The sequence below is a fragment of the Mustela erminea genome, chromosome 19, assembly GCF_009829155.1.
Source record: "Mustela erminea isolate mMusErm1 chromosome 19, mMusErm1.Pri, whole genome shotgun sequence".
NCBI classification, from domain to species: Eukaryota; Metazoa; Chordata; class Mammalia; order Carnivora; family Mustelidae; genus Mustela; species Mustela erminea.
Window position 1 is genome coordinate 26,520,354 of NC_045632.1, and position 26,984 is coordinate 26,547,337.

The window sequence follows — 26,984 nt, forward strand, 5'->3', positions numbered from 1 at the left end:
CTTGATCGTAGTCTAGTAGTGTAGCCACTAGTCACATGTGCCCGGTCCAAACTGAGTTGTTAGAGTGACCAACTGCCGGGGTTTCCCCAGAATTGAAGTAGTTATAGCTGTAGAAGTCCTGTTTCCCAGGAAACACTGTTAGTCCTAGATAAATCAGTGCAATTAGTCAGCCCAAACGTGCTGTAAGTATACAGCACACACTAGAAATTGAAGATTTAGTATGTAAAATGTTTTGCTGGTTAATAAATTTTATATAGATTAGGAACTGGACTGGTAGTACTTTGGCTGTTCAGGGTTAAATAAAATACTAGTATTTTACTTTTGCTTTTCCAGTATGGCTACTAAAATTACATATGTGGTTTACATTGTAATTCTATTGGCAATGCTGGGATACAGTATATGCTCAACAAATGTTACCATTTTTTTTAGACTCACCTCCCTAGCCTGTGCCTCCTATCCTTAACTCTTCCTGAGATGCTTTCAGTTTAGAGCAATTATTTACCACCAGGTACCCTTTTTTAAAGTTAGGGATTCCTGACTGAATGATTTCGAATGCCTTATTCTTACCCCAAATTTCATGACTATATGCATTTCTAAAAGGAGAGTCTATGACTCTTCAAATTCAGAAGGGAAACTGGTATCTCTCCCTTCCCTTCCTAAAACAACAACAAAAAAAAACCAGTAATACTATCTCATTAATCCACATTGTAAAAACCTTGCATTGCTCAGGCATGGGAAACATTTTGACTTCCAACTGATCTGCTTTGGTTATTGCTTGCATGGAATTGGATACTTTCCAAGTTTCCATGAACTCTGATAAACTTTATTGAATTCTGGTTTCCCAACATAATGACCCCACTCCTTAAGCCTCTACTTATGCCACAATTTTTTGCTCTCTGTGCCCAGGCATTTGATTGCTGGTTGAGGCAAGAGTGTTCATGGTTAGATTTTTTTGTTTTCATTCTGTGCATATGTTGGTTATTACCCATGGGTACACTGGGAATTTCGAAAGGAGATTTAGTCATATTTTAGTCATTTTGTTAGTATATCCTGGCAAGAGTTTGGATGCTTTTTAATTTCTTTTATGTAAATCCCTCCAACACATCTGTAACTGAATTCTCATGCTTGGAAGCAGTTGTTAATATTCAGATGATGTGTGATCTGATCTGTGATGTTCATATCACTGCTTTTGTTTTAAATTAATAGCAAGGTTAAAATTATTCATTTAAGTTAGAAAACATATATTGGCAATTCTTCATAGAATTCTATCAGAAGGATCCACCAGACCATCTGGTTATTCTAGAAATATTGTTTGCTACTTGAAAAGTCTGTGTAGAATTGTACTACATTCCTTAGTACTAGCTTCAGATGTCTTTTGTCTCTAATATGACCTTTAAACACTCTTTTAAAAATTTAAAAAGCTTTGATAATGCAAATATTGAGTTACCCATAACCATACCATTACTCTGTTTCGATACATAAATCTGCCCTTCCTCAGTTACCTGCTTTTCCAGATGGTGGTGGTACCCAAAGGGAAGGCCAGGGGCTCTACTCCTGTCTTTTGTTTCCTTTAGACCATCCAGGTGACAATGCCTCAGTCTTGAAGAGCAGCAGAAGTCATTTATTCCACTGTGTTCCTTGTCGCGCAAAATAGCAAAGCCAGATGTTGACTTCCCTGAACAGCTCGCTTTAGTGTTTCGAACAGCACACTCCCTTCTGCATGTTAGTTAGTATGCAGGCATGTTACCTGACACAGGAGCCTTTTTAAAGGAGGAGCTTTGGATTATCCCTGCAGCGTAGAACTTGGCTCTTAATGCTACCTGAGGGCACCCTGTTTACCTAGACTTGAGTGACTCATTATTTTCTTAGTGAAGATGGAGAATAATTTAGTACTACGTATACACTGTCCTTTCATGCATTTCAAGATGGTCATCCAGTCGTCTTCCAGCCTTATGTTCTTCAGGATACATGGCTTCATTTCCACATAGTGCTGATTTCTTAGCCCCTCTCTTTCTGGCTTCTTCCTCCAAGATCCCAAATTAGTTTCACTGGCATTTGTGTGACAAGAAATGAATGCTTTGTAGATAGCAGATGTACAGTTTCATAATTTGGGTTAAGTTTTTGTCCAGGCATTACTCCTATTTTTATCTTTGAGCATTTTTAGGCATTCAGAAATATTACCTGATAGTACTAACATTTTAAATTTTATGTTAGCAAGTATGTAATGGATAGCTCTATAGATTTTCCTAAATCTGCATTTATTCTTTTTTAGGAAAGTGTCTGCAAGTGGCAATCTTAAATTCAGAAATGAAGTTTTAATTGAAAAAAAATTTTTTAAGTAATCTCTGTCCCCATCATGGGGCTTGAATTCGCCACCCCAAGGTTAAGAGTTGCATGCTCTGTTGACTGAGCCAGCCAGGCATCCCCAGAAATGAAGTATTAGTAAAGGAGTGAAAACCAAAAATCCTATAGCAACAGAAGCCTCATCTGTTGTAGACCTTGGGGCAATCCTAATAAGCTCCTTGTTTCTAAATCATTATTAATTATGATGATGAGTTTTGCAAAAAAACATAAATATTTTAAGAAGATAAGTAGGGTGATACAAGAGAATACTAAAAAGATGTTTCATTTGTTCTTCCCAAAGATGTGTAACTTGATTCTAGAGTTTTGGTAGAAATGCTTCTCTTTGTTAAGTGTAATAAGATGTGAACAGTTGATATTAAATGATAGCAGTGCTTTCTAGTATCTCAACTATTTAGAAGCTATGTGAATAAGTCTTTGTTTATATTTTTTATAGGCACAAATTGATATTGTCCATTGTGGTGATAAAAGTAAAATATATCCTGAAACTTAATACAGGTCTCTTTTGCCTGCCTATGCAATATCTTTGTAATCAGGGAAAACTAACCTGTTTACCCTTTTTGAATCTCAGCCACTAATTTATAATAAGGAAATGATGCTACCTTCCTCACAGGACTGAAAGGTAGTACATAATGAGATAATACTTATGAAAGCCTTTTGTAGGCTACAGAGCAATAAACCTATATGTTAGAGGTATTATGCCCAAATAGATAGTTGGTTTTTTTTTTTTTTTAAGATTTTATTTATTTATTTATTTATTTATTTATTTGACAGGCAGAGATCACAGAGAGGCAGTAGAAGTAGGCAGAGAGGCAGACAGAGAGAGGTGGAAGCAGGCTCCCTGCTGAGCAGAGAGCCCGATGCCGGACTTGATCCCAGGTCCTTGGGATCATAACCTGAGCCGAAGGGAGAGGCTTTAACCCACTGAGCCACCCAGGTGCCCCCAAATAGGTAGTTTTAAATGTAAGTTTCACAAATGGTGAAGGAGGGAGAAGTGAGAAGGCCCCATAGTCTTCCAGTATGGGCAGAACTGAACTATGTCATTATAGAAAAAGATTTAGAAGATTGAGGATTCCAAGAAAGATGGAGAGCTTTAAAATTAAAAAAAAAAAAAAAAAAGCAAGTGGTTGGCATAGATAGGCCAGTTTGGATATTTATACAATATCCTCATCTTCGAAAGCTGCCTTTTGTAGTAGTGCTGCTTTTAGATTTTCCCACAACTACAGTTGATGGTTCTCAAATATTTTTGGAACTCTTCTATTATCTAAGTCAGTTTCCAAAGTACATTAATCAACCCATTGTAATCAGACTTTGTTTGGATTAAAACAGTATTTTACAACTCTGAAAATAAATCCCAGTTAGGAGTTTCAAAAATTCTTCAAACTGTAAAATACCACAATAACTAAGGTGTAGATTTACAGAACTACTACCTAAAGGGAAAGAACACCACTCATTTGTTGTATACATTTGGGTCTGTTGAAAATCAGAATGTTGCCTTATGGTCATGCATAAGGCTAATAAAGCAAATATTAATAGAAAAACTGGAATATTTGAAAGATGACTAACTTGATATGAAGCCTGTTATGTATCATAGTTAGTAGGAAAGTATTAAATTAATGTATATTTTGTTTACTTACTATCTGTGTTTATATGTATAACCTAGAGCCCAAAATACAATAGAACTTGTCTAAAATCACATTTAAACATGGTGCTTCTTCACAGAGCTTTTCACCCGAAATGTCTTTTGCCAGATACTCTGTAGTCATCAGTCATTTCACAGATCTTGTTTTTCTTTAAAAATGTTACATTCTAGTCAGCTGTAAGTGATTTAAGGTTAGACCCAATTAACAAATGTAAAACCTTTATATATTTTATTTCATTAGAAGGAGAGGCATAATATAAATCCAACTTAATTTCTTTTTAATATGGAACATCTTCCTTTCATAGTTAACACACTGTTTTACTTGCTTTGTAAGAAAACTCATTTTTAGTTTTACCTTTCATGAATGACGTGGTTCAAATAATCAAATTTATCTCCTGATCTGGAGGTTTGTAGTTGCCTCATCTCTCTCTCTCTGGTTTCTCAGTGGTTCCAGTTTACAAACCCCTTAGGCCAGGGATCCAGTTTGTCATCTGTTGATGTTGCCTGTAGATAGATCTGCATTGTGCAAGCATTGATGGCATCATCTGAGGGGAATTGTAGTCTTGGTCTTGGATCAGTTCAGCTATTGCTAACTTTCTCAGGCAATCTGAGTTGGTTTACAGGAAGTGGGAGATATAGCCTACTACCATTAATGACTGAAGAAAAACAGCCACAACACAAATACCTTAAAATAATAGGTAATTATCAAATCATTTCAGTTTTTAAAGTATATCATGTTTCCCCACCACCACCAAATTATCTTCCTGATTCTTTGGTTTTAGTTATTGTTTAAATCAGTTTTTATCCCCTGTACAAGTGATAGGACACAAAAGGTGGTAAGGAGAGATGGACATAGTTCAAAATTAACTGAATGGCAGATGGGAGCCAAAGCTTCCACATAATCTACAGAATTACTATAAGGAAGTAGTTGTGAATTGACTGCATATAGAAGTAAGAAAATTCCCTGACATATTCAAATTCCGTATTCAAATGTAACTCTGTATGTAAAACATACAGAATTATATGTTTGAGAAGGGCGAGTTTGATTTTCCAGGATTACCATTTCCCCAGGGTGTTGAGAGTTCTAGTTACCTTAGTTCTAGTTTCTTCTCTGAAATCACAGGCCTTCCTGTGGCTGAAGGGAGAAGATAGAATTTTAGTTTGGGGTCTGGGTGTGTTTTCTGAAAGTGGCTCTTTCCATTTTATATCATTTTGGCTTAGTTTGGATGGGACTTCCTTTCTGTGAATTAAGTTTATATGTAACTTGGTCAGAATTGTAGGTTCTGGTAAGGCGCTAAGACTGAAATAAAGTAGAACTTTTATAGTTAGTATTAGGTGGAGCCTTTACTACTTAGGACAGAACAAAGTATATATCTTCAGTGTGTGGCCTCTAATATTTAGTCCCCATATTTAGATATTTCATATTCATGGGCATAGATACTAATTATCAGATTTGATGACAGTTTGTGAGAAGGCAGATACGTAGAAGTTTCAGGGACTGATGATGTGAAAAACCGGGCTTGATGTTGGTAGCAAAACTGGTTACCAGAGATAAAACTGGAAAACAGAGATTTCTTAGATTGGTTTAACGTTATACTGTTTATATATCCATCTGTTTAAAACGCTAATATTTGTTCTAGTATAATATTACCTCATTCCTAGCAAAATGAATTTAAGCTATGTAATTGTCAAGTACTTTTATGTTTTTATTTTTAGGGATTTCTACCTAATCTCAAAGGGGATGATAATTAGAATGAGATGGTCTGCTTTGCCCCCTTGCTGATGGTAGTGACTTCACAGACCGTTACTAGTTGCTAAATTAGAGAAATAATTCATTTCCACTTTAGATGTTGTTTTTAAAATAATTTCTTAGAAAAGGCAATACCTTTTGAGGCAAGTTTCTGTCCTACCACACTGAACATTTGTAACACTGGTGTTTTGTGTGTTTTTCAGGATTGGGACGGCTGCCCTGGCGGTTCAGGTTGTAGGCAGTAACTGGCCCAAGCCTCACTATACTTTGCTGATTACAGGCCTGTGCCGTTTCCAGATTGTACAGGTCTTAAAAGAGAAGCCATATCCTATTGCTGAAGTGGAACAGTTGGACCGGCTTGAGGAATTTCCCAACACCTGTAAAACTAGGGAGGAACTAGGAGAACTATCAGAACAGTTTTACAAATATGCAGTACAAGTGAGTTGCTTTTATTTTTTACCTTAAAACCCCATTTTCTCCGGTTCCTTTCCTGCCCTGAGATATGATGAATCTGTTGAGTGTGAAGTGTTAGGGCAGCGTATGTTTAAATGACTTAGTAATATAATATATTGGTTTCACTTTGCTTTTGTCTAAGAGTGTACCTATGACATTCTAGGAAAAATGAGCCAACTCTTTCTAAAATTTTTCCAAGGAGTCTTTTAAAGCTTACCTTATAGCTTCCAGTGTCTCCAAACCAGATAGTTATTAAACCTAAATAGTGTTAAAAACTAAAATATTGAACAAAAGTCATATGTCACAAGAGTTATCTAGGTAGCAAATTACATAAGTTATGTTGGTTCAGAAGTCAAGGTCACACTGACAATGGCAGTAAATGTGGAGGGCTAGGTCTACAGTAGACTGATTTCAAAGATGGTTAAAGCCTTGATTAAAGCCTAGAATGCTGGGAAAGAAGCACATATGAGGCATGCATAAATATTTGACTTTTTAATTCTAGGTTTAAGTTTTTTTTTAACTCTAGATTGACTAGAAATCTTTTCCCCTCACCCCATTTTGTTTGAAACTTTATCAAAATATATTGTAAAATCGAGTCTTCTACTTTCTGTTGATGCAGTCCAGTGACTATAATTAGATCTGTGAGGATCAGGCAGTTCTAAAGGTCTCAATTGTTGAAACGTGTAAGGCAAGTGTTCACACCCTTTGTATATGTACCTGATGTGGCATTTGCAGCAACACACTTCTGGTGTCATAAACAATAGGGAAATAGAGAACTCAGAGCTGTAGCTTCTGTGGGGACTAAAAGGAAGGACCTACTTGAACGAAGAAACTTCATGTTGAGAACTGGAATAAGTGATTATATGCCATTGAAGTAGGAGATAGAGGGAGAATCAGAATTTTCTTTTTTTCCTGGGTAATACTCCTGGGTCTTTGTTCTTCTGTTGGACACAGCTCCATAGAGATTGCACTTTGCTTTTTACTTCTCCCCACTTTGAATCAAAAGAGAAATTTTAAACATGTGAAGAATTATAGTGACATGAAAGGAATCTTTAGAGAGAAACGTCACCATAATTTCACTTCTGTCATGCATTTAGTTTAACTTTTGGCTTGTCTTCTGGTATCAGTCCAATTCAGTCTTATATTTTGTTTTCCTATCCATGTCTACTTTTTATATTAAGTATCTTAATAAATTTCATTGAGTTGGGCTATCAGAATTTTTATCTTTCCTCTTTTTAAAGATTTTATTTTTATTTATTTGAGAGAGAGACAGTGAGAGAGAGCATGAGCAAGGAGAAGGTCAGAGGGAGAAGCAGACTCCGCATGGAGCTGGGAGCCCGATGCGGGACCCGATCCCAGGACTCCGGGATCATGACCTGAGCTGAAGGCAGTTGTCCAACCAACTGAGCCACCCAGGCGTCCCAATCTTTCCTCTTTTTAGACATTGAGGTTGTTTCCAGTTAATACTTTCTGTCATTTCCTTCTGTATTTCCTTGCATAGCCTTCATCAGTAGACTTCTTCAATAGCTTCCTGACCTTTCTGGTTTTTTTTCTCTGATTCATCCTGTTCACTGAGTCTTTCTAAAGAAGTTCTGGGCCTTCCTCTTTCCTGAGTAAAAGACTTTAATGGTGATAGGATAAAGTTAAACTTTATTAGGACAATATTAAGGTCCTTCCCAAATCTGTTAAATTCCATTTATACCCATTGTTTTAGTCACGCTGTCCATCAGCTTCACATCTTGTTGTTTCATGTCGCAGTGATTTTGTCCCTTCTGTTTTCTCTGATGGGAGTGGTCTTCTTTCTCTCAGTTTTCAGATTTATGCTTTCCCAACTCCTGTGGGCTGTTAGTGCTCCTTTTCCTGCACTCCCACAGTCCTTTAAGCACCTTTTTAATATAATACTTACCACATATTGAAATTTACCTTGTAGGTCTGTTTCTTCTACTGAACTTGAATTCATCCCTGCTTTCACCACCCGCTACCGAGCAGTATGTTGTGTCTGTCAATTAGTTTGTGCTCCGTAAGTGCTTGGAAAACAAGTTTTAACTGTTTTATTTTCTTAGGATGAATTCTTAGGAGAAAGAGTCTTTAAATTTTATTATCTACTTCTCCCACCTGAATGGCTTCATCATGACTGTGCTTTCTTTCATTCCCTTGACTCTAGGCAGGCAATGGATAGATTCCTAAATTACAGTGCCTTCAGAGCGGCTGGATTAGTACTGGCATCAGGCACATCATTTGTGAATTAGTCAGTATAGGCTAAGCTTTGCTATTGCAAGTACTCCAGAATCTCAGCATACTTTATAGCAAAAATGTATTTCTTATTCATGCTTTGTATGTAAAACTAGAGAGTGTGCTGATCTACCTGTTAGAGTCACTTAGGGACTTAAGAGGATTAGAGATTCATCTCAAAACATGTATTTGTTATTGCTGAGGCTAGCAAAGGAAATATGGTAAGGCTAAATGGTCTTTAATGCTTCTGCCCAGAAGAAACTGTTACTTCTCATGTTTCATGGATCCGGGCAAGGCTTATGGCCCCATTTGTATTCAGAGGAGGTGAGAAAGAGCAGTCTTGCCATGTGTCCAGAAGAAAAGGAGAACTGTCAACAACCCCAGTGGTTATTATAGTTACTGAAAGCTTGCTTTTAACTTAATGTGTCCTAACTCCAGGATATACCCTGGATGTTGTTTGTATAAAAAACATTCACAGTCAGTGCTCAGATTCCCATTAATCCATTGTTCTACTAAAACACTGTTTTTCAACTATTCATTGGTTAACATAATATCATCGACTCTATTAAATTTCCAGAATTTGGTAATTTCACTGTGATTATGTAAGAGAATACCTTTGTTCTGAAGAACAAGGGTCAGGATGTCTGCCACTTACTCTGAAATGTTCAGCAATAACTGTGGGTGTGTGTGTGCATGCATGTTTAGAAAAAGCAAATTTGGCAGAATGTTAATAATTAGTGAATTTAGGGGAAAAAGAATAGGACTTTATTATACTATTACAACTTTTCCATGAATTTTAATTTTTTCCAAAATAAAATAAATTTACAGAGCCTTTTAAACATTCATATTATCCACATTTGAGCTGTTTTTGCTTTAGTTCTGATTGATATTTTGAATGTTCATCTCTTTTCCTCTGCGGCATGTAAAATGCCTGGGCTGTGGTAATCAGTGATCTTTCAGAAATAAAGACTCTGAAGCGCAAACATTAAGCCTATATAGCAATCTGTCTTTTGAGTTTACAAATAATGCCAGATTTCATTACAAAGACTTCTTTTTTCTTGTAGTTGGTTGAAATGTTAGATATGTCTGTCCCTGCAGTTGCTAAATTGAGACGCCTTTTAGATAGCCTTCCAAGAGAAGCTTTACCAGATATTCTGACTTCAATTATCCGAACAAGCAACAAAGAGAAGCTTCAGGTACTGTATTCCCTTCTGAAATGCAGAGTTGTTTTGTTAGTTTTTATGCAAAATAATAAATTTTGACCTTCAGTAAGAGATACTCGAGATGCATAAATGTAGTTAAAATGTTCTTGCACTGAAATTGACTATTAAAAGTAATTGCTTTACATTTTTGTTTGCTCAAGCAGCTCTTTTATTCACATTATCAGTATTAGTAGTTTGTCAATTTATGGAAAGTTAAAGTGGAAAATTATTTAAAAAATAATATGTAACTCAAAAAATAAATATATTTTGTCCATTGTTTAAACATGTGGAGCTGTGAACTTTTGTGTATGTCCTGCTTTATTAGAATTCTTCATGATGTTTCTTACATAAAGCATACCTGTGATGCATTATCTATGATTTTCAGTTTCTAGTTCTTGAAAGTGAAATGAGTTGTAAAGACACTGAAAACTGTAGAATCTTAGATTTGCATGTTTTTTTCTCAAAACTATATGTTTTCTTACATACTAATTTTTATAGTGTTTATGCAGTCTGCTTTATTGAATCTTCATAGAACATGTAAATTAGTTTTCATTGAAACCTTTATCAGTTTAATACTTTTATTACAATTACGTAGGAATTCTAACAAATTACAATAGCGAGTGCATCTGACAGAAAGGTGTATAAACAGCTTACTCTATAAACACAAGAGTGCAGCTCAGCTGGTAGGAGCACAAGAGTGCAGGAGTACCAGAGGGTAAGCTGGCTGTGGGCATCAGCAGGGACGTTTGAAAGAATGGAGGGCATTTAGTTACTCCGATCAGTAGTGGTGGTTGTTTAAAAGTGCTCCTGTTCTTTGATGAATGTAAGAATTTAATATTTTGAACCTAGAAATTTTTTAGGCCTAATATGGAGGCACATTCTGGGTTTTAAGAGAATAATTCACAGATAGAGTTGACATTAAATGTGTGTTTTGTTCTTGCTGTTGGAACAATACACATGGCTTCATTTTTGAATGAAAGCTCAAAATGCTTTTTTTCTTTTTTAGGATTCTGGTGATTTCATATAATTAATCTGGTTGTATTGGCCGTTATGTAGCTGTGACTATTGATAGTTGTCTTTTTACTTAACAATTTAAGTCCTGACTCTGACTGCCTTGTTTTGGAAGCATGTGTTTCAGGGTGATTCTACTGACTGACTCATGTTCCCTTAGATTTTAGATGCTGTGAGTCTAGAGGAACGGTTCAAGATGACCATACCGCTTCTTGTCAGACAAATTGAAGGCCTGAAATTGCTTCAGAAAACCAGAAAACACAAGCAAGATGATGATAAGCGGGTAAGTATTTCTTTCAGTCTACTTCTTTACATTTCCAGTTGTTTTTATGTGATATGAGATTCAGTTTTTTTGAAGTAAAAAAAAACGGAATAAAGAAAGGAACAAAGCAAAAATTTCATTGTCTCTTATCACTCAAATTATTGATAAAATTCTGAATTTGGTATGTTTTTCTAGTCCTTTTCCATGTTGGGTATTTCTCCTTTAAAAAACATTGTAATATTTTCTCATTTTTTGTTCTTGGTAATTTTTGGTTCATCATTACAAGGGATAATTTACTAAGCAGTTTCTCTTTGCCATACATTGTGTGTTGTTTCCAATGTTTTCTGTATTTTAAAAATTAAAAACTGTGATGAATGTCTTTTCAAATAATTGAAGTTATTCAATTACTTCAATTATTAAGTAACTCAATGACAGTAGTTATTCAATTATTCAATTAGATATACACTATCTAATTGAATACCTCATGTTTCCTTTTTACTGTATATCTCATGTTTCCCTTTTTAAAAGTTTTAATTTAAATTTCATTTAGTTAACATACAGTGTAATATTAGTTTCAGGTATACGATACTTTAAGGTATTCAACGCTTCCATTCATCACCCAGTGTTCATCACAACAGGTGCTTCTACTTCTAAATTCCTATCACCTATTTTATTCAACCCCCTCCCCCTGCTCCTGTAACCATCAGTTTGTTCTCTGTAGTTAAGAGCCTGTTTTCTTGGTTTGCCTTTCTTTTTTTTCCTCCCCTTTCCTCGGTGATTTTGTTTCCTAAATTCCACATATGAGTGAAATGACATAGTATTGTCTTTTTCTGGCTGACTTATTTCACTTACCATTATTTTCTCTAGCTCCATCTGTGTCATTGCCAGTGGAAAGATTTCTTTTTTTTTTTTTGGTAGCTGAGTAATATTCCAGTGTGTGTGTGTGTGTGTGTGTGTCTGCGCGTGCATGTGTATATGTGTGTGTGTGTGTGTGTGTGCGCGCGCGCGCATGTGTATTTATTTATACCACAATTTTTTTATCCATTCATCAATCAGTGGACACTTGGGCTGCTTTCATAATTGGCTGTTGTAAATAATGCTGTTATAAACACCAGGATGCACGTATCCCTTTGAATTAGTATTCTTGTATTCTTTGGGCAAATACCTAGTAGTGTAATTGTTAGATCATAAGATAGTTCTATTTTTAACTTTCTGCACAACCTCCATACTGTTTTCTACAGTGGCTGTACCAGTTGCATTCCCACCAATAGTGCCAATAATCCTTTTTCTCCACATCCTCACCAATACTTGTTGTTTCTTGAGTTTTTGATTTTAGCCTTTCTAATGGGCATGAGGTGATACCTCATTATAGTTTTGATTTGCATTTCCCTGACAATCAGTGAAGTTGAGCACCTTTTCATGTGTCTGTTGACAGTCTATTCTCAGTGAAAAAAAATGCTATTGGTATTTTGATAGGAATTGCATTAAATGTGTAGATTGCTTTGGGTGGTATAGATATATTTTTTTAAGATTTTATTTATTTATTAGATAGAGATCACAAGTAGGCAAATAGGCAGACAGAGAGAAGCGGGGAAGCAGGCCCTCCGCTGAGCAGAGAGCTGTGCGGTGCTGGATCCCAGGACCCTGAGATCATGACCTGAGCCAAAGGCAGAGGCAGAGGCTTAACCCACTGAGCCACCCAGGTGCCCCAGGTGGTATAGATATTTTATTAACATTTGTTCTTCCAATCAATAAGAATGGAATGTCTTTCTGGTTTTTTGTGTCATCTTCAGTTCCTTCATTGGTGTTTTATAGTTTTCAGAGTACAGGTCTTTCAAGTCTTTGGTTAAATTTATTCCTAGGTACCTTAATGGTTTTTGGTATAGTAGTAAGTGGAATTGACTCCTTAATTTCTCCTCCTGCTGATTCTTAATTTCTCTTTCTGCTGCTTCATTATTGGTGTGTAGAAATGGAACAGATTTTTGTACATTGGTTTTGTATCTTGTGACTTTATTGAATTCTTTATCATTTATCAGTTCTAGCTGTTTTTTGGTGGAGTCGTTGAAGTCTTCTATATGTAGAATGTAGTATGGTTTCATCTGCAGATAATGAAAATTTTACTTCTTCTTGCCAGTTTAGTTGCCTTTTATTTCTTTTTGTGTCTGCTGTGGCTAGGACTTCCAGTACTATGTTGAATAAAAGTGGTAAGAGTGAACATCCTTGTCTTATTCTTGACCCAAGAGGAGAAACTCCGTTTTTCCCCATTGAGGATGATGTTAGCTGTGGGTTTTTCATATATGGACTTGATTATGTTGAGGTATGGTCCCTCTAAACCTACTTTCTTGAAGCTTTTTATCATGAGTAGATGTTGTATTTTGACAAATACTTTTTCTGCATTTATTGAAATGTTCTTTTTTTCATTTTTTAATGTAGTATTAAGAACATACTACAAAATTGTTTCCTAAAAGGACTGTGGCACTATGCTGTGCCATAATTTAGCTGACTTTTTTGTTTTTAACTTAAAAAAAATTTTTATTTTCATTTACTCCAATTCTGCTCATCTTTTTCTGTCTTCTAAGCTTAGAGTCCTGTATCCTCCAGTGATTTGGTAAATAGGCACTTTCAGTTTACCTTTAGCTGACTTTTGAAAAGTATTTAACTCTTTAATCCATATGTAATTTATTTTGCCCTAACGTGAAGATAGCAGTTGTATTTTGTCCCAAATAGCTTTTTATTTAACTCAGCACTATTACAAGTAATTCTTCACTTCCCCATTGATTTGTGATACCTTCATTATCATATATTACATTTATATGGGGTCTGTCTGAAGTCTCCCTTGAGCTATCAGTTCTCTTGTTATGTGTGGGCAGAGCTAAGATCAGGAACATACTTTTGATTTTGGCAAGAGTTGAAATGACAGGCCTCTGAAGGCTATTAGAAAGTAAGTGGAAGGTTCAGAATAATGTTAGAGATTTGATGAACATCAACATAGAAGTGTTCCTTCATCAAAGAGAATACATTGTAGAAAGAGAAGAGCAAGGTGAAGGATTCCTCACCAGTGGGACTAAGGAAGGAGCATCAAAGCAGGGTGGAGGAGAATGACAGAGGCAGGAGTAGCCTGCTGGTGTTTCTGTTTCAGGACATGATTCTGTTTCAAACAGCAGAAATGAGAATTACTTCTGATTTGAGATCAGGTCATTAATTTAGTTATACATTTTGTGCAGAAAGACAAAGCAAGGCACACTCTGTGTTGGGAGGCACAGAAAACTGCCAGCTGTTATCAACAAAATACTCCCACTGCTTAAATGGAAAGATGTTCAAAACCATATCAGAAAATGATCAAACAGGCAATAGTTACGAAAATGTAGGAATCAGAGGATAATATTTGGAGTTAGGCCTAAAACTTTCTCTGCCTTAAGAATTGAAAAGCACTCTTTAGTAGCTGGAAGAAAAAGATTGTATAAAAAATTACTTATGTCTCAATAATGAAATAATTGATGTGCTTTTTTAAAACTCTGATTTGAAAATTTTTTTGTTTCAGTTTTTTATACTTAAGACTATTTATTTTTTCTGCCAGTGAGTTATGTAGATAAAGGTATAGATTCACTATTTCTGTTACTATAAAATTACTTTTTTTATTTATCACGTTATGTCTTTAACTTTTTATATTTGAATGTATTAAATAGATAACAATAATAGTTTAAAAAAATAAATAGCCATGCTTTTAAATGAAGTACCTGTCATTCTGCTTCAGTGATGGCTGGTGTTGATTCATGATATTGTTGAGTTGAGAATTTCAAAAGAGCACTTTGGAAGTTTTAAAATATGATAGAGAAGTTGTGGAGAAAGAGAACACAAAGCCATTTGAGTTGGCAAAGAGGATGGTTGTTGGATTTCAGAGAGCAATTTCAACATAATGGAGACAAAAGTCAAAGTATGAAATACAGATTATTTAAGTACTTAAGAAGGAAAGGGAAGTGGTGGTCAAAGCCACTTGATGGAAAAGCAGAACATCAGAAAAAGGGAAGTAAAGAGTGTGTAGTTAACGGAAAGGGACCTAGGTAAGATGAAATATTTTGAAAGGACGAAGACTTTTCTGTGTATGGGGGATAAACGAGAATAGAGTCAATGGTAGAAACATTAGAGATGTTAGAAATTTTATAATGTGGGAGGGGAAGTGGAATTTCTTGTTGGTAATTACTAAATATTAATATAATAAAGAAAGTAGTGACTGCCGTAGTAGCTCAAAGAAAGATAGTCCTAGATGTTTTCATTATTTTTAGAGCCAGTTCTTGAATTTTTTTCTCATTTTGTAGTATAAGCATGTAGTAAAGTAATGTTCACTTTATGTTGATCCACTTTTAGAATTCTGGTGCTTCTATATGTGCTTGTGCCTCTTAGTTATCATTTTGAACTTAGTTCCTAAAGATGTAGACTCTATGAAAGTGTTATTCAGCACCAGTTATAACCTTGTGTGTGACTAGGTACCTCATTTCCAATTTATCTTGACACACCGTTTTACTCTTCTACTTTCTGTTTTAGGTTATAGCAATACGTCCTATTAGGAGGATTACACACATCCCAGGAGCCTTAGAAGATGATGATGAGGATGAAGACAATGATGACATTGTCATGCTAGAGAGAAAAATACGAACATCCAGTATGCCAGAGCAGGCCCATAAGGTCTGTGTTAAAGAGATAAAAAGGTAAATTGACGCTGAAAAGAAACTATTCACTCGTTGGTATTTTCATTTTGCATATTAATGTTAGAAAATTAATTACTCATGGAAACTTGAGTCTTCTTTGGATCTCAAACTGAAAGCTGAGTTGTTTTATATTCTTTAACCTTTCTCCTTATGGTTAATGTAGGTATAAACCATTCTATTCATTTTATCTTTCCAATGTCAATTTTTACCTTTCATGGCTTTCCAAATTCTCAGATTATAGTGTGATCTATGGAATCTTCAGATTATCCCTCTTCATGCCTCAACCAGAATCTGATTTTAAAATACTCAATACTGCTGAATTAACACCAGTGTCCCAACTCTTTTTCTCAGTTGCTGTGTATAAGTGGTGCAGTTCTTGCACCTATAGTGTACTGTCAAACATGATCACTCTTGTTAACTGCCTTTTTATTGTCTTAATGAATAGGTTGTACTTTGTTTAGACACAGTGTTTGTTCTTTATCATGTTCTTCACATGTCACTTTTTTCTTCTTTAGAAAAAAAAGATTGTAAACTCTAGAGGGCAGGGACTGTCAGTTTCTCTTTGTATAAGGTAAAGTACACAGAAAACTTATGACAGCATAGGGTATATGGATAATCTCAGAGTTAAATAGAAAACCAGTATTTTCTTTCTGTACTTGACACATTATAACTATGTTGCATTTTCTTTTATTAATGAATTATATGAACCTAAGTGAATGCTCAGTAACTAAATACTTGACTTTCTTAGGCTCACAGTTAAGGATGTGAGTTACAGTTCAGGAATACTTTATACTGACTGGCATTAATTAATGTAGAACATCTGTTGTGGGCAGAACCCTGTTAAACACTGCATTTATTATGGGAGTTGCATTTTTAATTAAATATCTGATATAAGCTTGCTTTGATGAGCTGATTTCATCTCTGATACAAAAAATATATAATTATTGTGTTATACATGGTTAAGCACTTAAATCTTACTGTGATAGGTATATCAATGGATAAATGTGACGTGAGACTCCCACTGTGAGATACTGATACTGGTAAGGTCATATTTCAAGGATAGAATTAGATACAGAATTAGATACAGTGTTTTATCCCTCACCTCTGTTACCCCCCCCCCCCAGTTTGCAGGTATCTGTTTAATTTTTTTTCCATAAGTACATTACAAAACAAAATAACCAGATTTTTACAAACATTTCCAGATTTTTTAAATCAAATATGCATAGTATATCTGACACAAGAAAGGCAGATGCTGGATTTTTGTGTTTTTAGGGAATTCTTCTATGTTGTGGAACATTTTTGCTATGTATTCTTTCCCTGCAGACTCAAAAAAATGCCTCAGTCAATGCCAGAATATGCTCTGACTAGAAATTATTTAGAACTTATGGTGGAACTTCCTTGGAACAAAAGTACAACTGGTAAGCCAACAAAATAACACCTTTTTACAGTCTGAATGTTACTCAGAAAGCTCATGATTCTGTTGAAATACTCACCACTTATTATTTTACTGTTACTATAGTTCTAACATAAATTATTAAGATGTTGAACTTGTATCATCTAGGTCTTAGGACCAAACAGGAAAAGAAGGTGCTACATGAAAGTGCCTTTTGCCTGATTTTGGAGAAAATAGGATTTTCTGTAATTGTTGATGTGTTTCCTAATACCAGTATTCAGTCGATGATGAACATTAATATTTAAAGAAATAGTTATATGTAAATGGAGCAGTTATACCATTTCGAAGTTTGTTTTTCTCATACAAAAGCCTATCCAGTGAGTTTAAACTTCTGTCCTTCAGTAAAACTTTTCTCTTTCCTATGGATTTGCTTTTTTCTCTTGGGATGACTCTCATAATTCTTAGAACCATTTATTTGCACTTGTTTCTGTATTGGACAGGCTAGTATTACAGGTTGGTATTACACACAGGGTTTACTGAGTTCAGCAGTAGACTGATTGCCTGAACTGCTGCTGGCATTGGAGTATCCATATGGTTCACTTCTGAAAATTTAAAAATATATTATCCTGGCTAGTAAAATCCCTACATTTAAGAAAATGCTAGAGATTTTTTTTTTAATGTTTCCTCTAAAGCACACATTTATGTCCCACATAAGATGTGCCATACAAACCAGATTTCCAGATGTTGAATTTTTAATATTAAAAAATACTTTCCTATTAATCTACAGAGAGGACCATCCCTTCCAGTACTGAGAACTAAAAAAAATTGTTTTTGCCTCCTAGAAATGAAGCACATTCTTGTTAAATTAACTATGGTGGGACAATGTTAAGGTTAAAATAGCTCCTCTTTTTTTTTTTCTTAAACAATGTTATACATCAAATTTATTTTTAAGAGAATACATAATCCACATTAAATATAAATCTTGTCAAGCCCTTATGTGATTTAGCAAGCTCTAAATTCCATGGAAAATGACCATATAGTCCCTGACTGTAATAAACTAAGAAAACAATAAAATAAACAATAAAGTAATAAAACAATAAATAAATCTTACTTAATATACTATTTGTATAATACAAGTTATTATTCTTAAGTAAGATATTATTTATAATAATGATAAGGTATTTTGAAAATACAATTAATTGCAAGAACCTTTCGGGGGGGGTGGGGAACTAAAGGAGCACTGCATTTGGACTTTGCCATTTTTAATCCATAAACACTTAATTTTACCTTAAAGGCAACATCACATATGTGATCTCATGCTACAAAGTTTTTTCAACAAGAATCTCAGGAGGAACAGCCTAATGCATTAACTTCAATCTAGTTTGATCGTTTCTTCCTCCTCCCAGTTTCTTTACATTGAACACTAAATTGAATGTATTAATCTTTTCTGCTTCTAATGTATATGCTACATTTTTTCTTGACACTTTCTATCCTAAAGCAGCAGCATTAAATTTTCTTTTTTTCCAAATCACAGTTTTAGATGACCATTTATCAGGTGTATATTAGAGGATAGTGTGGTTTAGAAATGCTGTTTGCTATATGCTGTTCGTTATCTTTGTTTTTTTCTTTTGTTTTTATTTAGATTTGTATTTTATTTAGATTCAGTTAGCCAATATAATATCATTAGTTTCAGATGTAGTGTTCAGTAAGTCATCAGTTGTGTATAATACCCAGGGCTTATCATATCACGTTCCTTCCTTAATGCCCATCACCCAATTATCTCATTCCCCCAACCACCTCCCCTTTAGCAACCCTTAGTTTGTTTCCTATAGTTGAGGGAGTCTCTCATGGTTTGTCTGCCTCTCCAATGACTTCCTATTCAGTTTTTCCTCCCTTCCCTTATGATCTTTTATGCTGTTTCTTATATTCCACATATGAGTAAAACCATATGGTAATTTTCTTTCTCTGGTTGACTTATTTCGCTCAGCATAATACCCTCCAGTTCCATCCATGTCAATGTAAATGGTACGTATTCATCCTTTCTGATGGCTGAGTAGTGTTCCTGTGTGTGTATGTGTGATATATACACACATACCACGTCTTCCTTATCCATTCATCTGTTGATGGACATGTCAGCTCTTTCCACAGTTGGGCTATTATGGACATTGCTGCTATAAACATTGGGGTACAGGTACCCCTTTAGGTCAATATATTTATATATTTGGGGAAATATCTAGTAGTGCAATTGCTGGGTCTTAGGGTAGCTCTATTTTTAACTTCTTGAGAAATCTCCATGCTGTTTTTCAGAGTGGCTGCACCAGGTTTCATTCCCACCCACAGTATAAGAAGGTTCCCCTTTCTCCACATCCTTGCCAACATTTGTTGTTTCCTGTCTTGTTAATTTTAGCCATTCTTACTGGTGTGAGGTGCTATCTCTTTGTGGTTTTGATTTGTATTTCCCTGATATTGAGTGATATGAGCACTTTTTCATATGTTTGCTGGCCATTTGGATGTCTTCTTTGGAGAAATGTCTTTTCATGTCTTCACTCATTTCTTGACTGGATTATTTGTTTTTATGGATGTTGAGTTTAGTAAGTTCTTTGTAGATCTTGGATCCTGGCCCTTTATATGATACTTCACTTGCAAATATCTTCTCCCATTCTATAGGTTGCCTTTTTGTTTTTTGTTTTGTTGACTGTTTCTTTTGCTGTGCAGAAGCTTTTTATCTTGATGAAGTCCCAATAGTTCATTTTTGCTTTTGTTTCCCTTGCCTTTGGGGACTTGTCTAGCAAGAAGTTGCTGCAGCCAAGGTTGCAGAGGTTGCTATCTCTGTTGTCCTCGAGGATTTTGATGGATTCCTGTCTCACATTTAGGTCGTTTGTCCATTTTGAGTTTATCTTTGTATATGCTGTAAGAAAATGGTCTAATTTCATTCTTCTACATGTGGCTGTCCAATTTTTCCCAGCACCATATATTGAAGAGACTCTTCTTTTTCCATTGGATCTTCTTTACTGCTTTGTTGAAGATTAGTTGACCATAGACTTGAGGGTTCATTTCTAGGCTCTCTATTCTGTTCCACTGATCTGTGTGTCTGTTTTTATGCCAGTACCATACTATCTTGATGACTACAGCTTTGTAATAGAGCTTGAAGTCTGACATTGTGATGCCACCAGCTTTGGTTTTCTTTTCAACATTTCTCTGGCTATTTGGGGTCTTTTCTAGTTCCATACAAATTTTAGGATTATTTGTTCCAGCTCTGTGAAAAAAAATTTTTTCTTTAAATTTTTTATTTTTTATAAACATATAATGTATTTTTATCCCCAGGGGTACAGGTCTGTGAATCGCCAGGTTTACACACTTCACAGTACTCACCATAGCGCATACCCTCCCCAATATCCATAACCCCACCCCCCCAAACCCTCTCCCCCCAGCAACCCTCAGTTTGTTTTGTGAGATTAAGAGTCACTTATGATTTGTCTCCCTCCCAATCCCATCTTGTTTCATTCATTCTTCTCCTACCCCCTTATCCCCCCATGTTGCAACTCCACTTCCTCTAATCAGGGAGATCATATGATAGTTGTCTTTCTCTGATTGACTTATTTCGCTAAGCATGATACCCTCTAGTTCCATCCATGTCGTCGCAAATGGCAAGATTTCATTTTTTATGGCTGCATAGTATTCCATTGCGTATATATACCACATCTTCTTTATCTTCTTTATTCATCTGTTGATGGACATCTAGGTTCTTTCCGTAGTTTGGCTATTGTAGACATTGCTGCTATAAACATTCGGGTGCACGTGCCCCTTTGGATCACTACGTTTGTATCTTTAGGGTAAATACCCAGTAGTGCAATTTCTGGGTCGTAGGGTAGTTCTATTTTCAGCATTTTGAGGAACCTCCAAGCTGTTTTCCAGAGTGGTTGCACCAGCTTGCATTCCCACCAACAGTGTAGGAGGGTTCCCTTTTCTCCACATCCTCGCCAGCATCTGTCATTTCCTGACTTGTTAATTTTAGCCATTCTGACTGGTGTGAGGTGATATCTCATTGTGGTTTTGATTTATATTTCCCTGATGCCGAGTGATGTGGAGCACTTTTTTCATGTGTCTGTTGGCCATCTGGATGTCGTCTTTGCAGAAACGTCTATTCATGTCTTCTGCCCATTTCTAGATTGGATTATTTGTTCTTTGGGTGTTGAGTTTGCTAAGTTTTTTATAGATTTTGGACACTAGCCCTTTATCTGATATGTTGTTTGCAAATATCTTCTCCCATTCTGTCAGTTGTCTTATGGTTTTGTTAACTGTTTCCTTTGCTGTGCAAAAGCTTTTGATCTTGATGAAATCCCAGTACTTTATTTTTGTCCTTGCTTCCCTTGCCTTTGGCGATGTTCCTAGGAAGATGTTGCTGCAGCTGAGGTCGAAGAGGTTGCTGCCTGTGTTCTCCTCAAGGATTTTGATGGATTCCTTTCTCACATTGAGGTCCTTTATCCATTTTGAGTCTATTTTCATGTGTGGTGTAAGGAAATGGTCCATTTTCATTTTTCTGCATGTGGCTGTCCAGTTTTCCCAACACCATTTATTGAAGAGGCTGTCTTTTTTCCATTGGACATTCTTTCCTGCTTTGTCAAAGATTAGTTGACCATAGAGTGAAGAGTCTATTTCTGGGCTCTCTATTCTGTTCCATTGATCTATGTGTCTGTTTGTGTGCCAATACCATGCTGTCTTGATGATGACAGCTTTGTAATAGAGCTTGAAGTCCGGAATTGTGATGCCACCAACTTTGGCTTTCTTTTTCAATATTCCTTTGGCTATTCCAGGTCTTTTCTGTGAAAAATTTTGATGGCATTTTGATAGGGATTGCATTGAATGTGTACATTGCTCTGGGTAGCATAGCATAGATACTTTAACAATATTTATTCTTCCAGTCCATGAGCATGGAATGTTTTTCCATTTCTTTTCATCTTCCTCAAATTTTTACATGAGTGTTCTGTAGTTTTCTGAATACAGATCCTTTACCTCTTTGGTTGGATTTATTCCTAGGTATCTTATGGTGTTTTTGTTTTTGTTTTTTAAAGATTTTATTTATTCATTTGACAGACAAAGATCACAAGTAGGCAGAGAGGCAGGCAGAGAGAGGAGGAAGCAGGCTCCCTGCTGAGCAGAGTCCGACGCGGGCCTCCATCCCCGGACCCTAGGATCATGACCTGAGACAAAGGCAGAGGCCTTAACCCACTGAGCCACCCAGGCGCCTCTATTTTATGGTTTTTGATATAATTGTAAATGGGAGTGATTCCTTAATTTCTCTGTCTTCTTTCTCATTAGTGTGTAGAAATAAAACTGATTTCTGTGCCTTGATTTTATATCCTACCACATTGCTGAATTCCTGTGTGAGTTCTAGCAATTTTGGGGTGGAGTCTTTTGGGTTTTCCACAGAAAGTATGTCTGAGAAGAGTGAGAGTTTGACTTCTTTGCTAATTTGAATGCCTTTTATTTCTTTTTCTTGTCTCATTACTGATGCTAGGACTTCTGGTACTATGTTGAACAACAGTGAGATGTGAGAGTGGGCATCCCTGTTATGTTACTTGGGGAAACTTAGGGGAAGAGCTCTCAGGTTTTCCATGTTGGAAATTATATTTTCTGTGGACTTTTCTTATATGGCTTTTATGATTCTGAAGTATGTCCCCTCCATCCCTACACTGTGAAGAGTTTTAGTCAGGAAAGATGCTGTATTTGTTAGATGCTTTTTCTGTATCTGTTGAGAGGATCATATGGTTCTGGTCCTTTCTTTTATTAATGTGATATATTACATTTATTGATTAGCTAATATTGAACCACACTTGCAGCCCAGAAATAAATCCCACTTGGTCGTGGCGAATAATCCTTTTAATGTACTGTTGGACCCTATTGGCTAGTATTTTGGAGAGAATTTTGGCATCCGTTTTCATCAGGGATATTGGCCTAATTCTCCTTTTTGGTGGGGTCCTTGTCTGGTTTTGGGATCAAGGTAATGCTAGCCCCATAGAACAAGTTTAGAAGTTTGCTTTCATTTCTGTTATTGGAAACAGTTTCAGAAGAATAAGTATTAGTTCTTCTTTAAATGTTTGGTACAATTCTCCTGGGAAGCCAGCTGGCCCTGAAATCTTGGGTGTTAGGGTTAAGATTAGGTACATTTTTGATTACTGCTTCAGTTTCCTTGCTGGCTATGGTCTATTCAGATTTTCTGTTTCTTCCTGGTTTGGTTTTGCTAGTTTATACGTTTCTAGGAATGCATCCATTTCTTCCAGATTGCCTAATTTATTGGCATTAGTTGCTCATAATGTGTTTTTAAAATTGTATTTCCGTGGTGTTGGTTGTGATCTCTCCTCTTTCATTCATGCTTTTATTAATTTGGGTCCTTTCTCTCTATCTCTCCCTCTCTCTTTCTCTTTTTTTTTTTGGTAAGTTTCTCTAGGGGGTTTATCGATCTTATTAATTCTTTCAGAGAATCAGCTTCTAGTTTTGTTTATCTGTTCTACTGTTTTTCTGGTTTCTATTTCCTTAATCTGTACTGTTTCTCCTCTTCGGTTTGGTTTAGGCTTTATTTGCTGTTCTTTCTCGGTTCCTTTAGGTGTAAGGTTAGCTTGTATATTTGAGACTTTGTTTCTTGAGAGAGGCTTGTATTGCTACATGCTTCCCTCTTGGGGGAATATATCCTCTATATCCCAAAGGTTTTGAACAGCTCTGTTTTCATTTTCATTAGTTTCAATGAGGTTTTTAAATTCATCTTTAATTTCCTGGCTGACCCATTCATTCCTTAGTAGCATGCTCTTTAACTTCCAAGTGTTTGCATTCTTTCTTAAATTTCCTCTGGTGTTTGAGTTCTAGTTTTAAAGCATTGTGGTCTGACAATATGCAGGGAATAATCCCAGTCTTTTGGTATTGGTTGAAACCTGATTTGTGACGCAGGACATGATCCGTTCTGGAGAAAGCTCCATGTGCACATGTTGCTTTAGAATAGAATGCTTTGTATGTATCTGTGAAGTCCATTTGGTTCAGTATTTCATTCAAAGCCCTTGTTTCCTTGTTAATCTTCTGCTTAGATAATCTCTCCATTGCTGTGAGTGGGGTGTTGAAGTCCCTCCTATTATGTATTATTTGTGTGTTTCTTTAATTTGGTTATTAATGGTTGATATAACAGGCTGCTCCGAAGTTAGGTGCATAAATATTTATAACTGTTAAATCTTCTTTTGGGGTAGGCCCTTTAAGTCTGATATAGTGTCCCTCTTCATCTCTTAATACAATCTCTAGTTTAAAATCTAATTTGTCTGATACGAGGATTGCTACCCCAGCTTTCTTTTGAGGTCCATTAGCATGGGAAATGGTTTTCCACACCCTCAATTTCAATCTGGAGGCATCTTTGTGTCTAAAATAGTCTCTTGCAGACAGCAGCATATTGATGCCTACTTTTTTATCCAGTTTGATGCCCTGTGTCTTTTGATTGGAGCATTTAGCCCATTTACATTCAGAGTTAACTATTGAAAGATATGAATTTAGTGTCATTGTCTTGCCTGTAGAGTCCCTGTTTCTGTAGATTATCTCTGTTTCTTTCTAGTTTATGTTACTCTTGGGGTCTTTCTTTGCTTTACAGAATCCCCCTTAATATTCCTTGCAGGGCTGGCTTGGTGGTCACATATTCTTTCAGTTTCTGTTTGCCCTGGAAGCTCTTTATATCTCCTTCCATTCTGAATCACAGCCTTGCTGGATATAGTATTCTTGGCTGGATGTTTTTCTCATTTAGTGCCAGCCCTTTGTGACCTGCCAGGACTCTGTGTATAGGTCTGCTGCCAGTCAAATGTTCCTACCCTTGTAGGTTAAGGAGTTCTTGTCTTGAGCTGCTTTCACTTTTCTCTTTATCTGTGAAATTTACAAGCATCACTATTATATGTTGGGGTGTTGATCTATTTTTATCAAATTTTGAGGGTGGTTCTCTGTACCTCCTGGACTTGAATGCCTTTTTCCTTCTCCAGAATAGGGAAATTTTCAGCCATGACTCACTCAGATATACCTTCTGGCCCTCTCTCTTTCTTCTTCCTCTGGGACACCAGTAATGCCAATATTGTTTAGCTTTATGATACCACTTGATTTCTTAGAGCCTCCCCTCATAGTCCATTAGCTCTCTTTCTCTCTTTTTTTCAAATTCCTTCCATTTTCCATCATTTTGTCTTCCTCTATCACTCTGTCTTCTGCCTTATTTACCATACCTGTTAGAGCATCCATTTTAGACTGCATCTCAGTTAAAGCATCTTTAATTTAAGCCTGATTAGATTTTATTTTTGCATGAATAGATTCTCTAGTGTCTTTTATGCTTTCTTCAAGCTCAGCTGGTAACTTTATAATTATCCTGAATTCCATCTCCAACTTTTTACTTATATCCATATTGATTAGGTGTGTGGCACAGAGTATTATCTCTGGTTCTTTTGTTACGAATTCCTCCTTCTAATCATTTTGCCCAGAGAAGAATGGATGGACAAGAGAACATATCAAAAATATAAACCACGACCCAAGCAAAATACACACTAGACAAAGCTGAATAAGTCAGAAACCAAAACAGAAAGGAAAGAAAAAAAAGAAAAGGGAAAAAAGAGAGAACATAATCTCCCAGGTGGACAAAATAGGGTGATCCACTTCGTCCTAGGTGTATTTTGGTCTGTTTGTTAGAAGACACTAATGCCAAAATTTTAAAGAAATCAAAACTTTTATATACACAAAAATAAAATTGAATTTAGTGAAAAGAAGCTGAAAATTAAGACTATATCTATAAAATATAAATGTAAAAATGAAAGTTAAAAAAAGTCTTAAAAACAAAGAGTTGATTAAAATAAGAAACTAGTTGAAAAGGAAAAAGAGAAAAGAAAAGAAAAAATTTAAATTGAAAGATAAAAGAATCATGAGAAAAAAAACCCTGAATTCTATGTACTGTTTTCCCCTGGCCTTTTGCAGTTCTCTGTGCTCTATAAACTTGGTATCTGCCTGATGTTCCAGCTGGTCTTCTGGGTGGGGGTGGGGGGGGTCTGCTGCACTGATTTCTCAGGTGTTTTTTCCTCGGGGTGCTGTACCACCCTTTGCCAGAGGGCTGGGCTCAGTGTAAGCTACTTCGGGTTGCTCCATGTGGCTTTTGCTCCCTGAAGGCTTTCTGCACCACTTTAGAGGATGAAAATAAAAATGGTGGTACCCTAATTTCCAGCCCCAGAGCTAAAAGATCACAGCCCCCTCTCTTCAGTAAACCCTCAGGGAAAAGCAGTCTGCGTTTTTGTGTATGCCACACTCTGCAGACTCCTGCAGTGTACAACTGCACTGATCCTCCTGGGGAAGGGAAGAGGGTTGCTGTGGGCCTGCCACTTGCAGGGCCCACAAATGGAGATTGGCTACCCACTTGTGCCCATGGTTTGTGGTTTATGGCAAACCAAGCTGAGAGTGTACTCCCAGGCTTGTTGACCGTAGCCAGTTTCCCCACTCCAGTGCTTGGAAACTCTGCTGGCTCAGGCACCCCCTTTCTTTCTGTGGCCCCAGGGATCCTGAGACCACACTGTCCCACCTAGGATTCTTCTCCTCTTCGCCACCTGAGCACCTTTCAGGCAGGAATGTTCCTGATGGGAGCAAACTTCTAGAAGTTCCAATTTTGCACTCTGGGGCAATATCACTTTCCAGTAGCCTGCTTACGGTTCCTCCATCCCCGCACCATTTATCTTCAGATAGATCCCTTCATATTCACTTCTCTGCACTGCCTACCTTGCAAAAATTGGTTGCTTTTCTATTTGTAGAATTCCGCAACTCTTTTCTTATATCCCAGGTTGAATTTACGGGTGTTCAGAATGATTTGATAGGGGTCCAGCTGAATTCAAGAGACCAGATGAGATGAGATCCCGTACTCTTCCACCATGTTGCCTCCTTCCTCAAAATAACTCCTTTTTAATTAGTTTTTTTTGGAAAGGATCA

At 36.3% G+C, this 26,984-nt stretch overlaps 2 protein-coding genes across 4 annotated transcripts in view; one reads left to right on the top strand and one right to left on the bottom strand.

Annotated features, from left to right (window-relative positions):
• The window catches only part of ABCC11 (ATP binding cassette subfamily C member 11), a 67,640-nt gene extending 65,914 nt beyond the window's left edge, over positions 1–1,726 (bottom strand). For all 3 annotated transcript variants that reach the window (XM_032326513.1, XM_032326511.1, XM_032326510.1), the window contains exon 1: positions 1,503–1,726. The gene's annotated coding sequence lies outside the window, so the exon portion shown is untranslated. The remainder of the gene's footprint in view (positions 1–1,502) is intronic.
• The window catches only part of LONP2 (lon peptidase 2, peroxisomal), a 112,205-nt gene that overhangs the window by 1,082 nt on the left and 84,139 nt on the right, over positions 1–26,984 (top strand). The window contains exons 2-6 of the mRNA XM_032326514.1: positions 5,957–6,191; positions 9,503–9,634; positions 10,812–10,934; positions 15,456–15,619; positions 16,943–17,037. Coding sequence (XP_032182405.1) covers positions 5,957–6,191; positions 9,503–9,634; positions 10,812–10,934; positions 15,456–15,619; positions 16,943–17,037 — 749 coding nt within the window. The remainder of the gene's footprint in view (positions 1–5,956; positions 6,192–9,502; positions 9,635–10,811; positions 10,935–15,455; positions 15,620–16,942; positions 17,038–26,984) is intronic.